Here is a 14984-nt window from a genome sequence, read left to right as displayed (position 1 = left end):
TATATGCCCCCCTCACACACACATACATAATAAATTAAAAAAAAAAAAAGTACTACTCAGATGGGCCACTCAGACTTGACACCCTGTGCGCATTTATGTGACACTTAGCCCGTGGCATCTGACAAGCACTACCTGGCCCACACTATGTACTAATGATGCCAACATGGAGCCAGCACTACTATGAACTAATGATGCCAAGGTGGAGAGCTCTTCCCTGGGGAGGAGGGTCGTAAATAGAATCTTTGAAATTACATTTCCCTTCTGTGTTTTGTGTGTGTCTGGCCATCTGTGTGGGCATGAGCCACAGTGTATGTGGGGGAGGTCAGAGGAAAATCTGCAGGAGTTGGCATGTCCCAGACATCAAACTCAGGTCCTGAGGCTTGGTGGAAGGTACCTTCACCTTCATCTGTCTGGCCCACAAATGGGATTTTAAAGAACAAACAGAAACACGACATCCAGCAGTCCCTACTCTCTGCCTCACTGTCCTTCCCATAATTGACCCATCCCATAATGAGCCTACCAAAGCAATGCTGTTTTTTAATCTGGGCTACAAAAAATAACAGCTATGCATGACAGAAGATTTGAAATGTAATGGGCAATACGAAAATCTAAGAGGCCACCTACAGTCAGCTCCATTAATGTCAGCTCCCACCGTTCACATCCTGCACTGCAGGGCTTCCTGTCTTGAATTTGCAATATCCTGCCTATTACCACCATGCTAATTCGCTTATAACACCAATTCACACACAGCATCTCTCACCAAACCAATCTCCACGGCTACTCATATATTCAACACTCTTCAATGTCTAGCTCACACAACCTGACATCGTCCAGGAATCCCAAACTCTGGGCCAGTCCAGGCAGGCCACTTGGCACTGTGTGTATATCTTATACAGGGAGGGAGGTTAGTGTGTGGGTGTAGCAGATATATCTGGGTAATGTGTCTGTCATGGTGGGGGGAGACAGGAGAAAGTAAGAACAGGGGAGAGAGACCCATCTCAAGAAGCTATCAGGAGCACACAGCACCAGAGCTTCTGGGAGCCTGCTGGAAGGAGACTGGTTGCTTGGTCAGGGTTGGGGTCTGAGATCAATAGTTCTGGAAAGATCCATCATGGTAAGGAGCTGGGGCAGTTTTCATACCTTGGAGCAAGGAAGGTCACCAGGAGGCTGGGACAGTCTCACTGGGCAGTGGTGTGTGTACAAAAAGATATCTCCATTTTGAACCAGTGCCTCCTGGGACCTGCTTAAAGAGGAAGAAGCCTCCATGAAACCAGTCAGCCCAATTACACCCCCATGTGGCCTCCATGTAGAAGCTGGACGGAGGATTTAAGACAAAGATCTGAAAACTCCCCAACAGCTTCCTACTGCTGCCAGAGGGCCCCCAAATGCTACACGGCCAGACCCTTGCCAGCCTGTCACCTCACCTTCCACCACAAGCTACTATACCAAGTTGCTCTCCTCCATCTGTCTCCAACTTCCCTGCTGATCGTAGCACAACGCTCCTACCCAGGGCCTGTACAGTCGGGTCCTCTAGCTAGCCCTCCTCCCAACCTGCGGCTGTCTCCTAGGTATAGTTCACTACGTTGTGACAGCAGAGGTTCCCTGACATTTTTGTCTAGCTGCTTGTTTTCCCCTCCAGTACAGAGCCGTGGGGATGAAAGGAAGGCACATGGACTCCTGGACTGGTTCCTACCGCATTCCTTCCAACAGAACCACTGATGTCTGTGCAAACACTGGCCACCCCAGCGTCTCCTCTTGGTTCTTTCCCTGGTTGTGCTAACAAAGGTTCCAATGTGCCTGGGGCCGGCTATGCTCTCTGGGCCTTCCTAAAACATGGCCTCCTCTACTATCCTGCTTTCAAAGCCAAACTCAGTCTGCCTTAGGTACCCGCCCCCAATAACCAGCCAGCTGTACCTTCTTAGCTACCATCTCCCCGCGAAGTGCAGATAGCTCTCACTACCCTGGATGGCCAAGGACCCGAGGGAGGGGTGTAGTTGGCCTTGACATCTATCTCCTCTTTTTCTCTTAGGAGCAGACCCCCACATTTCAGGAAGAACTGCTTCCCAAGATTCCCCTGACTTCCCCCTTGTGCTGCTGGGCTTGGTGAGCTCTGCTTAGAGGGTGTGGATGGAGATGCTTCTGCACCTTCAGAGCCACAGCCTCAAAAAGACACTGTGCCTCCCTTCAGTGTGTTTCCTCCTCTCAGGAGTTTGTGACCCTCGCTAATGACAGCAAGGGCAGTCACAAGAAGAGGCCCTCGGCTCAGGAGGAAGAACCTCGGCTCCCGGGGGCTCCCACAAGCAGGGCCCCTCTCCTGACCGTATACTAACTGCACTTCGTAAAGGCCAGTAAGAGCCCCGTCTCTCATGTCCATCGGCCTCCTTCCCATGCTACCGCTCTGAGGGTGGCATCCTTCTATGAGGCTTTCAGTTTGTGGTGGTCTGAACGAGAATGGCCCCACCAGCCTCATACACTTGAATGCTCCGTCACCAAGGAAGGAGCAGAACTGTTTGAAAGGATTAGGAGGTGTGGCCTTGTTGGAGTAGGTGGATTTTGAAAACCCCTGCCAGGCCTAGTGTTGGTGTCTGACACACACACACACTCTCTCTCTCTCTCTCTCTCTCTCTCTCTCTCTCTCTCTCTCTCTCCCGTCACTCCCTCTCTCCCCCCTTCCATCTCTTTCTCTGCCTCTGGATCAGGATGTAGCTCTCAACTGCTGCTCCAGTGCCATGCATGCTGCCGTGCTTCCACCATGATAATGGACCAAGCCTCTGGAACTGTAAGCAAGCTGCCAATGAAATGCTTTCTTTTATAAGAGTTGCCTTGGCCATGGTGTCTGTCTTAGTTAGGGTTTCTATTGCTGTGACAGAGACACCATGACCACAGCAATTCTTATTTTATTGACTTTTTGAGACAGGGTTTTTTCTATGTAACAGCTCTGGCTATCCTGGAACTCGCTCTATAGACCAGGCTGGCCTCGAACTCACAGAGATCCGCCTGGCTCTGCCTCCCAAGTGCTGGGATTCAAGGCGTGCTCCACTACTGCTCCACCCAACAATGGCAACTCTTATAAAAGAAAAACATTTCGTTGGGGTGGCTTACATGTTCAGAGGTTTAGTCCATTATCATCAGGCAGACATGGTGCTAGAGAAGGAGCTGCTACATGATACACAGGCAACAGGAAGTAGACTGTTACACTGGGCGGTACCTTGAACACATGAGACCTCAAAGTCCACCTCCACAGTGACACACTTCCTCCAACAAGACCACACCTACTCTACAAGGCCACGCCTCCTAATAGCGCCTATGGGATTATGATGGCCAATTACATTCAAACTACCACAAGTGTCTCTTCACAGCAACCGAACAGTGACTGAGACCTCTTTCTTCCCTCTGACTCAGCCAGAAAGTCACCCCCTCCACAAGAGGCCTCCCACAGAGACCAGCATTTATTCCACAGGACTGCAGCACACAATGCAACCTGCAGGCTCCCCAGGGCACTTAGAGGACCCCTCCCTTCTGTGTGGATCACCTCCTACAAGCAAGTGTGAGCCTCTGCATGGGTTGCCACACCTGAGGGGCCGCTGTGAACACTTGCTGATGGAGCAGATAAAGAGGTCTTGCTGTTGTACACTAAGCCGCCCTCTAACCACTCTGGAAAGCTTTAGAAAGTACTCTTGTGACACCATGTCTAACACATGTCAGGGACACTTACAAGCTTGGTTTTCTAGTTCCAAAAGGCCAACAGCTGAGTATGGAGCTCAGGGGCTCTGAGGGCAACTTCGGGCTGGTCACTGAGACCCAAAAGCTTCCATCCACACCAGGTCTCACCTCACTACAGATTCTACAACAGGGGAGCAGCATAGACTGCGGGTGACATGTACTATGGTCTTTTAAACTTTTTTTTTGTTGTTGTTGTTTGCTTTACTGTAGCTGCCATAGGTACAGAATGCATCTGTGTCCTCCAACAGTAGGACAGGTGTGTTCCCCTTACCCAGCTCATGCTCTCCGTCAGGTCCTGGTCTCATATTAAGCCTTAGTATGCCCTCTCGCTGCCCCACGCTTGTTTTTGGAGACAGGGTCTTGCTATATGGGCCAGGCCAACACTGAACTGATACTCCTTCTGCCTCAACTTCTGGAGTGTGGGGATTACATGAATACAGCAAAGTAACTGGCCTTTTACATCTTGTGTGGCAGGCCCTTCAGACCCAGCCTGAACTCCCCTTGGCCTTGAGGCCACCCTGGGACCAGCCCATGCCAGGCTCAGTCCCTCTCTGGTTCTCCTCCTGCATGCCTCCTCCCATCTCTGTCTCTCTGGACACAATGGTCTTTTTAGTTACAATGACATCCCTAGCCATCCCTCAACCCCGCCTACTCTCCCAGTCTCACCTCAGCACATCTAGGTCCTGGCTGAGCCCCCTTCTCCTGGGCCAGTGGTTGGTAGCCACAGCATTTGGCTACTGGGGGGGGCAGGTACTGACCACCGTCCCTTCCCTGGACTGTGTGCTTCTCAAGGCAGCAAGCCTTTGCCCTGAGCAGCTTCAGGACAAGCTCAGCCTCTGCAGGCAGCATCTGCCCAGGGGACCCACACACAGGGATGCTCCACAAACGCACTTACCTCATCCATCTTGTTGGTACCATTCTCCTCTCACTGGCGGGGTAGAGAGGATAAGCTACTTTTAACACCTGAGCCTGAGTTCAACAGCAACTTGGGATCCTGAGCCACAGCACCATTCTCTGCGGCAGCAGTGGCATCTGAGACACAGAGTTGTTTTAAGAGTACAGGCCAGGTGCCCATGCTGACCGGCACACTCCCAGACTCCCACCACTCTGGTTTTTGTAAGAACACGGACCTGACAAGATGGAATGGCTTATAACCAGGCCAGAAACCTATTTCACACATATCACATGCAAATGTCAAACAGGAGCCTAAAAATATCTGGGGTTAAGAAAAGTTTGGTTTCTGGGGCTGGCTCTGTATGTGTAAAAAAAACAAAACAAAACAAAACAAAAAAAGGAAGCATGCAAAAGAAACTTTCACTCCTAAATCTCCCCACACCAAGAGCAAAGGTGATAGAATGTTTTCAGTCAAGTGCTAAGATTTGAAACCCTGCCACCCTGCTCTGTAGCCGTGGCTAAGCTGCAGTGGGAGATGGGAATGTATACTGAGTACCAGCGAAAGCCCTTTCCTGTGACTCCTTCCCCTTAATCTTAGAGATTCTAATCATTCTACCAACAAGTTAATGTGGACTGTTATTTTTTAAGCCCTTTTCCATGACTCTTTTCCCTTCATTCTTAAGAGATTTTAACCATTCTACTAGTGAGTGTGTGCTTTAAACAAAATGGCTACAGTTAACTATCTGTGGCATGTGCTTTCGAGACCTCCTGGCGTGACTTCCTCCTGTCTCCCAGGAGCCCTCCATTAATGTTTAACATATAAAACGGGGATGTAAGTCACTGGAGCCTGAATCCCAAACTCAAAAAAGAAAGGTATGCATCTCCTTTAATATCAGACAGCCTAAGCCAAGTGCCCCTCCTCTAGCCGAGTGTACATCTCTTTCTCATGCCCAGTGGCTGACCCTCCAGGTCTCTTATCTCAGGCTTAGGCCCAGGCTCTCACAGCCCCTGGATTCTGTACTCCATTCATCCACGCCATCTTCATATGCACACTAGCCTTAATCCTTTGTCTTCCCCTCTACCCTCCGGAGTTCATCACCTAGTCTTCCTGAAGACACAAAGTAACTGTGACATCTTTCAGGAAGCTGTCCCCACCTCTCGGGTCCTCTTATGACCCCCTTTGTGGTCCTTTGGCATGCTTCTATGACTAGTCTCCATCCACTGCAAAGAAACATCTGGAAACACACACCAGTGGCTAGGAGCAGGCAGAGACAGCAAAACTGGGACCCCAAGACTGGCTCAGCCCCAGGAAACCAAAGCCTCCCCTCAGCTCCCAAGAGAAGGCAGCAGCAGACCAGGCCAGCCTAAGGCTCTGGCCAGCTGAGGCTGGGAGTGAGGGCCGGACAGGACCCCCTCTCTTCTGCACCCGACTTTGTTCCCAGCACCCAGGTGCTTTACTCAGTTTCTACCTACCTCAGTGCTGGGTGGGCATGGAAGGGGACTTCCTGGAATTGATTACTAAACTCTTACTCCTTTGGCTACTCGATTTTAGCCTTGTCCTCCCCCAGCCCCAGGGACTTATCACCACTAGGCAGAACCCCCTTTGGGCTAGCAAAGGACCACCTCAGGGCTTCAGAGACCAGGACTGGCTCTCCGCCAGCTTTTCCTCAGGTGAGACCAAAGAGGCATCCCCCCAGACTCCCTACTTGCCAAGAAGGAAAGGTGCCCGGCACAGGTGCAAGTCTTCCCTCTGTGGGAAAGGCTCTCCATTCTCGTTTTTTTCTCAGACAGTTTTCGTTAACAAAAATGAGGTGTGAGAAATACAAAGAGAAGACCCAAAGTTCCTGAGCCTGTTCCCATGGGGGGAAAAAAACGACAAAATTAAAGTTAAATAAAACGTGGAAGCTGGGGTGAAGGCTCAGTCAGTGAAGTGCTTTGTCATGCAAGTGTGAGAACCTGAGTTTGGGATTCCTGGCGCCAACATCAAAAAGCCAAGCCTGGCAGCACACAGCTGCAATCCAAGAGGCAGAGAGAGGGAGAATGCCTGAGGCTTCCTGGCCAGTCAGTCTAGCTTAGATTCTACGAGAAATCCTGTCTCAAAAAATACAGGGGTGGGGATGGGGAAATGGCTCAGTGGTTTATGGCACTAACTGTTGCTCTTGCACAGGACTCAGGTTCAATTCCCAGCATCTCCATGACAGTTAACCACCGCAACTGCAGGTCCAGGGGATCCAATGCCCTCTTCCGGCTTTCTTAAGCATTGCCCTCACGTGGTGCACAGACATCAACATGCAGGCAAAGACACCCTTACACAAAAAAGAAAGGGGTTGGGGATTTAGCTCAGTGGTAGAGTGCTTGCCTAGCAAGTGCAAGGCCCTGGGTTCGGTCCTCAGCTCCAAATAAACAAAAACAAAAACAAAAACAAAAAAAAAAGAAAAATCTTCAAAAACTACAGTGGGAAGCCACTGAGGAAGACATCCAGCATCAACCTTGGTCTTCAAACGCACACACACAATGCTTATTTTTATCCTTTAAAGACAAATATGGATAAAGAAAAACAAGGAGGAAGATGAGGAGAAATAACAGTGAGTCACTGGCAGCTGTGCTTGGTGGCATACACCTCTACGTTCAGAAGTCAGGAGGCCAAGAGAGGAGGAACCCAAGGTAAAGACCAGCCTGGGCTACATAGGAAGACTTTGCCTCAAAACCAAACCAAACAAACAAAACAAAAACCAAAAAACAAACCAAGGGCTGGAAAGATGGCTCAGCAGTTAAGAGCACCGATTCTCTTCCAGAAGACCTGGGTTCAATTCCCAGCACCCACATGGGAGCTCACAATTGTCTGTAACTCCAGTTCCAGGGGATCTGACACCTTCACACCAAGGCACATAAAATAAATTTTTTTAAAAAAGATTTATTTATTATGCATATAGTGTTCTGTCTGTATGTATGCCTACCCATCAGAAGAGGGCATTAGATCCCATTATAGATGGTTGTGTGCCACCCTATGGATGCTGGAAATTGAACTCAGGACCCCTTAAAGAACAGTCAATGCTCCCAACCGCTGAGCCATCTCTCCAGCCCAAAATAATTAATTAAAAAAAAAAAATCAAAGAAAAGAAATACAACCCTTTCATCATAATTTTGTGTAAGGAGAAAAGAGTTGGCTTCTTGTGGGTGGGGTCAGGATCCTGGAAAAGCAGCACAGCTCCTGAGTACATGTGTGAGCTGGTGCCTCACAGGGACTCTGCCCTGACGGAAGGCTCAGTGTACGGCTGGCTCTGTGGTGGAATACTTGCCAGAAACCCTGGGTTTCATCCCCAGCACTAGGGTGGCGGGTAGAGAGTGAACTAAATGCTGGGCAGAGTTCCAGCGTTTCCCTCCAGGCTGGCTCCTGGGGAACAGGGGCACGCGAAGCAGGGACTGAAGCAGACAGGGAGATTGTGGAGATGTGAAGTCACCATCCTCTTTCTCCTCACTTCCTTCAGTGACAGATGTTTCAGCCCAGGCAGGAGAAAGGAACCACCAGGGGAAAGACTTCATACAGGGGCGTTTGGGACTCTCCCAAAGAGAACACGGGAGCCCAGCCTGGGGTGATGATGGCATTCTGTGGGCAGCCAGCTGACCAACGTCCACCACGGTCACACCTCCCTTCTCTCCTGCAATCTGGATCCAGTCAGTCTCTCGGCTGAGAAATCCAGTGACCAGCCATGTGCCACAAGCTTGGGACACCCCCCCCCCTACACCCGCTCTACCTGCAGCTCACTGTCTCAAGACATTGCAAATCCGTCATGCAACCTGCTTTTCAGGCCCAAAGCCCTGACGTCATCCTAGCACCTCTTTCCCTCATGACCTACACCCAATCCACACTGTCACCCTCAGCCTTCAAAGATCAAACCATTTTTCACCCCTTTTTACACAGCTCAGTCAGTCATGTGGGATCCAGGTGGGCTCCGGCTGGTGAGTCTGACACAGGACTCTCACAATACCTCCCATCACATTCCGAACGGAGACTAGAGTTCCCGAGTTGCTCAACACATGTTGTCTGGTGAATGAACGTCAATGTTTTAGTGCCACAGTTTTAAAACACAAAGTATCAAAGAAGTAAATAAACATGCAAAAGACATTTAAAACAATAATGAGGGGTTGGGGGAGTCAGCTCAGTGGTAGAATGTTTGCCTAGCAAACTCAAGGCCCTGAATTCGGTCCTCAGCTCCGGAAAATAAAAATAAAAAACAAACAATAATGAAACATAGTCTCAACTCCCCAGGTCACCTTTTGCATGAGGCAGAAATCAGCTATTTTGGCTAGGTTCGGACTGTCCCTTTCATCCATTACCAGCTCCCTTTTAGACCTGGCATCGGCTGGTACTGAAGAGGGTGTGGTCAGTTCAGGCAAGAAGGAGGTCTAAAATAGACTTACTCAGGTTTGATGAGCCCTGTCTGTGGGACGTGCAGGCATTATCTGTCTATAAGTTATTGTTAACCAGCTAATAAAGGGACGACTTTCAGAAATGCTCTTCCCAGCCTGGAGAGATGGCTCAGTGGTTAAGAGCACCGACTACTCTTCCAGAGGTCCTGAGTTCAATTCCCAGCAACCACATGGTGGCTTACAACCACTTGTAATGAGATCTGGTGCCCTCTTCTAGCTTGCAGGCAGAATACTGCATACATAATAAATAAATCTTAAAAAAGAAAGAAAAATGCTCTTCCCGTTCACCAAACCAGCTGGCCTGGCCTGCTGTCAGTAACCGGTCCTCAGTACAGAGAGAGGAGTAGACCTGTATGGGGCAGCGGCCTCACAAAGGTGCTAACTGGATAGGGAGGTTTTTAATGCATGCAGCTGGGATCAGGCCTGCCCAACACTCTTCTCCATAGTCCAAGTAATACATGAAACATGGCGGCACTAAAGAAAACGTGATCAGCCGATGATAACTGTAAAATTTTAAATTGTACTGTCATAATCTTTCTAAACTACCAATAATAAATTCAGTTTTGCAACAGGAAAAACTGTTTATCTTTCTATTCCCTCACAGAAAACTACAATGAGATGTCATTATAGTGCACACCTATAGCCCCAGTACTTGGGAGGCAGAGCTAGGGGGATCATGAGGCCAACCTGGGCTAAATCTGGAGACTGTCACCAGGGAGGAAAGGAAAGAGAGAGAAAATACTGGAAGGGCTAGGGGTGTGGCTCAGTGCTAGAGGCCCTGGCTGGGGTCCCCTGAAAACCACAGACGCACACGCACGTGAGGCCCCTTTAGCAAGTGAGTGGCCGGGACCTTGTGAGAGGCAGAAATGACTCCAGTAGAGGAAAGATAAATGGGTGGAGCACAAAGGAGGCGAGGGAAACAGCAAGGCCAGGGGGCATCTCTGCGGGAAGCTCGCGATGGAGCAAAGGAACTTGGGAGCAGTTAGTGTAATCTGGGGACGCTGGACATATATCTTGGGAGCTCCCTCCCTTTGAGGCCCTGGCCTTTTAGCATCCAGCACCCAGCCCCTCAGCTGGTAACTGAGAGGAGCCCCTGATAAAGCAGAGCATTGGCACAGGCGGAGCCTATAGCTAAGGGGGCCTCAAAGATGTCTTTCCTGTCTCACTGGGCTGCCGAGCTATGGGGTGTTAGTACCCAATTACTACAGATCATTTAGAGAATCGTTCCCTCTTTTCACAGGTTAGTTATCACGACCTTGCGAGCCTTCTGTTTCTCTCAGCCTTTCCCTCACTCAATGCCAGGCAGGCAGGAAGCTGCATAATTCCCAAGAGGAAGCCCAGAGTCCTGAGCTCCCTGACCAGACTCCTAATGTCAGAATCTTCATTTCACTGCTTTTTTTAAAAGCTTTTTTTTTTTTCTGTTGGGAAATTGCAAAGCCACCAATCTCCTTACGTTAAAATGAACAGAACCTTTAAGAACTGTGCCTGTGGTAGTGCAAACTTCCGATGAGCACCGTTGAATATTCAAAATTACTTAAGCCTCTGTTTCTTGAAAGATTTAAACCTGAAAGGCCACAGAACCTATAGCTCCGACTCACCAGCTTTTACACAGCAGTGCCTGAGACCTAAAGTTGATTTTCATAGTCATCAGGGAAAAAAGGAGTCTTAAGGTTCCTACATACGCTGACATCACTCTGTCTGGAAGGATGCTCTTGTTGGAACAGAAGCTGGGAGATGGGAGTGAGGGCTGCTAGTTCCTGCTCACAGAGAACCTATTTTCCAGCAAGAGGGTTTGCTCTGAGCTATAAGCTTTATCAGTTGTCTGGGAAGGGCCGGATTCCCCTTTTTACTGTATAATGCAAAGGGTAGTTTCAAAGTATTTGCTCTTCCGGTTGTTGCTACGTTGAGATGGCTTTGCGCATGCACTGTACCACTGGGCTCCATCCCCAGCACCATGGCAACACTTTTAAATACAGACACCCCCTTTAGAGTATTTTCAGATACACCTGAAAATAATGCCTTTTTTGTTTTGTTGATATAAGCCTTTCTGTGCACAGCACTACGGTAACTCCTGTCCCCCGTGTCAGCGGTGCGCAACCACGTTTTAAGGAGCAGAGCATGGAGCATGAAACAAGGCCTGCTCTGACGTCCTAGGGAGCCATTGCATATTGATTCCACCAATATTATAAGTTCGGCGCTGCTGAAGGGGCTGAGGAACAGTTAGGGTGAGAACACAAAAATGAAAAACAGAGGCGCGGCGCCACAGTTAGTTTTCAAACCCAGTCTGGTTTTCTTCAGCTCTGCGCTGGTTTCCATCCTTCCGGCAGTCTAACGAGTTCCTCCTGAACTCGGGTCTGTGCCAGTCACTCCCTGGAGGCGCTCTCAGGCTGTGAGCCTAGGCTGCCTGGGCTCAGGATGCCCGGAGAAGGACAATCATCTGCAACCCAGCCAGAGCTCCACGCGCCCGGGGTCCAAACAGGGGGCACCGACAACCTGGCTGCAGGATTGGTCCTTAAAAAGAAACAACTGCGGTATTCTAGCCTGGGAGGGACGTTTGCTTTCCAGGTGACTCAAACGCCAAGGTCAAGTACCCAGCAGTTGGCCATTCCATCGCCAAATGAGGAGCGCGTCCCTCACGCTTTCCTGAAGGCTGCGCCCTTCTTTTCCCCACCGTGGTGACCCCCTGCTCCCCAAGCTCGCCTCCTCCCGCTGCAAGTGGGAGGGAGGGATGAAGGGCCAGAGAAAGGTGCGCCCCAGAAACAACACAGGCCCTGTCCTTGCAACGCGCCCCCGCTCCCGCCCACGCGCCCGCTGCGCGCCCACGCTGTCCATCTCGGGTGTGCCTCGGGGCTGGACGCGGCCACCGTGCTCACCTGTCCCGCTCGCAGCGCCAACTGCACCGCCACTTCGAAGCACTCGTCCCAGGGGCCCACGCCCCGGACCGCCTCCTCCTCCTCCTCGCTGCTCGGCTTCATCGCGGCTCCGCCGGGCCCCGCCACCTTCAGCTCAGTTCCGCGTGCTGCGGCCGGACCCGGGCTCCCACTCGTTGTCGCCGCCAGCACCGGAGGCTCCGCACGCTCTTCTCGCCTTCCCGCCAAGCCGTGCCTCCGCCCGCGCGCCGTGCAGCAGGAAGGCCGGCCAGGAGTTGCAGCCCAAGTAGGAGCGCCTCGTAGCCCCGCCCCATTCGCCCCGTCCCCTTTGCCCCGCCCCATTCGTCCCGTCCCCCTTTGCCCCGCCCACGCCCCGCCTCCCAATTCCAAGCCCCGCCTTCCCATCCCAGGCCCCGCGTCTCATCATTAGTCCCGCCTCCCCACAACAGCCCCCGCCCCCTACTCTGCGTCCCACCCCCTCGCTTTAGCCCCGCCCCGTGCAGAGCTCGCCCCGCCCCACCTCCCTCCCCATCCCGTGCTCGCCCCGCCCAGCCACGCGCCAAGCCAGGCCCACTTTTCAGCTTCTCCGGACAAGGCGGCGGCGGGGACTGCGTGGTGGGCACTTCCAGCCCCTGGCGGCTGCTAATAGGCGCCTCTGTAAATCTGCCCGCTGCTGAGCCTCTGGAGCTCATTCCCGAGAGCACATAGAGCCACGGGGTTCCCAGGTGGGAGGTCGCGGGGAGCCGCAAGCCAAACACCGAGACTGTCGCTGGGGTTAGTAAACTGTTTGAACTCAAAACTTGTTTGGAGCCCTAGCTGTGACTGTGATTAGAATTTCTATAGCGGAGTGACCGTTTTAACCTTGGGCGCTGAAAGCTAGTCCACGCCTATTAGGAAAATACAAATACTAGGGAAGGCATTTCCTGAGTGTCCAAGAGTTTAACTTCCTGAGTCCCTCTGCCCACCACTTATATAAAAATCGACCCACATGAAATTATGGAGTGCCATTTCTCAGTCTGGGAGAATGGGAGTTTGTGTAAAAACACTGACGGGACTTTTTTTTATTATTATGTTTAAGTTAACCTAAAGATGGCAGTAAACCTTTTTAGCTAGGGTCCGCTCTAAGGACTCTGACTCACCTAGCTCATCCCATGGCACAGAAAAGGGGACCAAGGATTGCCCAGGTCAGCATGGGGCCGCTGTGCTCCATCTTTGTTCATGTTTTTTTTCACTTCAAGATAGCGTGTAGAGCTTTAAAAAAAAAAAAAAAAAAACGCCTGGAACTGCTCTGAATGCTTCTTTTACAAATGAAATGTGAGCCAGAAGATGGCTCAGCAGGTGTCTCTAAGCTGAGCTGGATCCCTGGAACCCCTACATTGTGGAAGGAGAGAACCCACTCCCGAAAATTGTTCTCTGACCACATGCGCACGCGCGCACGTACACAGGCATGTGCAGAAATAAGTACATGCGATTTTTAAATTGAATGAAACATGAGGACATGACCACTCCAAGACATAGGAGAAGGTTTATTGTAGGAATGAGGGAGCGCACAGCCACAGACATCTAGAAGAGTCCGGACTGAACACGGCCAGGAGACTGACCCAGGCCACAGAGTGGGGGTGGAGGGTTGGCAAGAGATGAGGGCAAGCAGACCAAGAGCTATCCAGCAACCGGACCAGCTAGGGGCCAAGAGGACCAAAGAGGGTATGTATCCAAAATGGCTGAGTTACATAGGGAAGAGAAACTAGGGGGAGGGGGAGCAGAAGCCCATCCCCTTGGAGGGAGACGTTTAGGATAGGGGGAGGGGAGAGGGCTGAGAGGAGTCACAGGTGCTGAGACTTGTCCAGGCTTTCTGTGAGACCTGACAAAAAAAATTAAAAAGTGACCTACTAAAGGGCTGGAGAGGCCAGGCGGTGGTGGCGCACGCCTTTAATCCCAGCACTCGGGAGGCAGAGGCAGGTGGATTTCTGAATTCAAGCTCAGCCTGGTCTACAGAGTGAGTTTCAAGACAGCCAGGGCTACACAGAGAAACCCTGTCTTGGGGAAAAACAAACAAACAAGACTTAACTTTGGCCCTTTCTAGCTTCCCTTTCTGAACATAATCCACCCCCCTCCCCTTATCTCCTGTGATCTAATCTGGAAGCTCAGTTATAACACGGTATAAAATTTTTATTGCAGATCTGAACCCATCTGAGGAAAATATTGATAACTTCCTTTGTCTAACTGACAACCCCCTGAATGCAGAGTAGTGTGTTTTTGACAGGTATGAAGATCGAAGGCAGCCAAGTTTCTCTTTGGTCTTACCGCCATTCAAGTACAGAATGGTCTTTGTGACTATTTTATGGGTTAATATTTCTGTGCTTGACGCTCACGCATTTGCAGCCCAGCCCCTTGAACTTATCCATGCAAACATTGTCTTGAACTTGATCTCAGTTCAGGGTAGAGGGCAGGGTATGCCAGTCATACCCTATAACAGGTAGCTTAGTGGCAGAACTCATGCTTAACCTGTGTCCTGAGTCCTGTCCTCAGCACCAAAACAAACAAAATCCGTTCACTCATGCACCAATATAGCCTCAAGAGATTAATATACCATATAACTGATATATAGACTTATTAAATAAGCCTAAGTTACTTGCCTTGAATGCTTGAAGCCCTAAATTCAATCCCTGACATTATGAAAATTAAATAAATTAATAAATCTGTTACTCACTGAATACTGAAATTGGCCTTTTATAATGGATAACATACCTCTTCCATGTGTAAATGGCAAGTCTCAGTGGACATGTGAAACAGCTCTTCACCCAGCCTCTCCTGACCATATGTTACCACATTCAGAGGCTGGAAGCCATGCTAACCAGCAAGCCACCATGTGCTCTGGCTTAAAAAACTCTTTCTCAACTTCCCCTTCCTTTGATGTCCCCAGGGTACCCCCTCCATGTGTGCCTTGATTACCAGGAGGCCTCATGCAAAGTGTATGGGCAGGAGCCCAAAAGCCAGGAGAGGGCAGTGTGTAAGGACTGTCCTTCTGTCCTTCCTGGAGCAGAGCAAAGGCAAAATGCCAGGCAA

The 14984-nt window shown here is 50.5% G+C and overlaps 1 protein-coding gene across 1 annotated transcript in view; it reads right to left on the bottom strand.

The window, feature by feature from the left end:
* Positions 1–12220, bottom strand: part of Impa2 (inositol monophosphatase 2) — a 31683-nt gene extending 19463 nt beyond the window's left edge. Inside the window, exon 1 of the mRNA XM_036205298.1 lies at positions 11922–12220. Within this exon, the coding sequence (XP_036061191.1) occupies positions 11922–12023 (102 nt within the window). The 5' untranslated portion in view covers positions 12024–12220. The remainder of the gene's footprint in view (positions 1–11921) is intronic.
* Between the last annotated feature and the right edge of the window lie 2764 nt (positions 12221–14984).

This window comes from Onychomys torridus, chromosome 13 (assembly GCF_903995425.1).
Source record: "Onychomys torridus chromosome 13, mOncTor1.1, whole genome shotgun sequence".
Taxonomy (NCBI): Eukaryota; Metazoa; Chordata; class Mammalia; order Rodentia; family Cricetidae; genus Onychomys; species Onychomys torridus.
The sequence above is the reverse complement of the archived record's forward strand: the minus strand, read 5'-3'. Positions and strand labels throughout refer to the sequence as shown.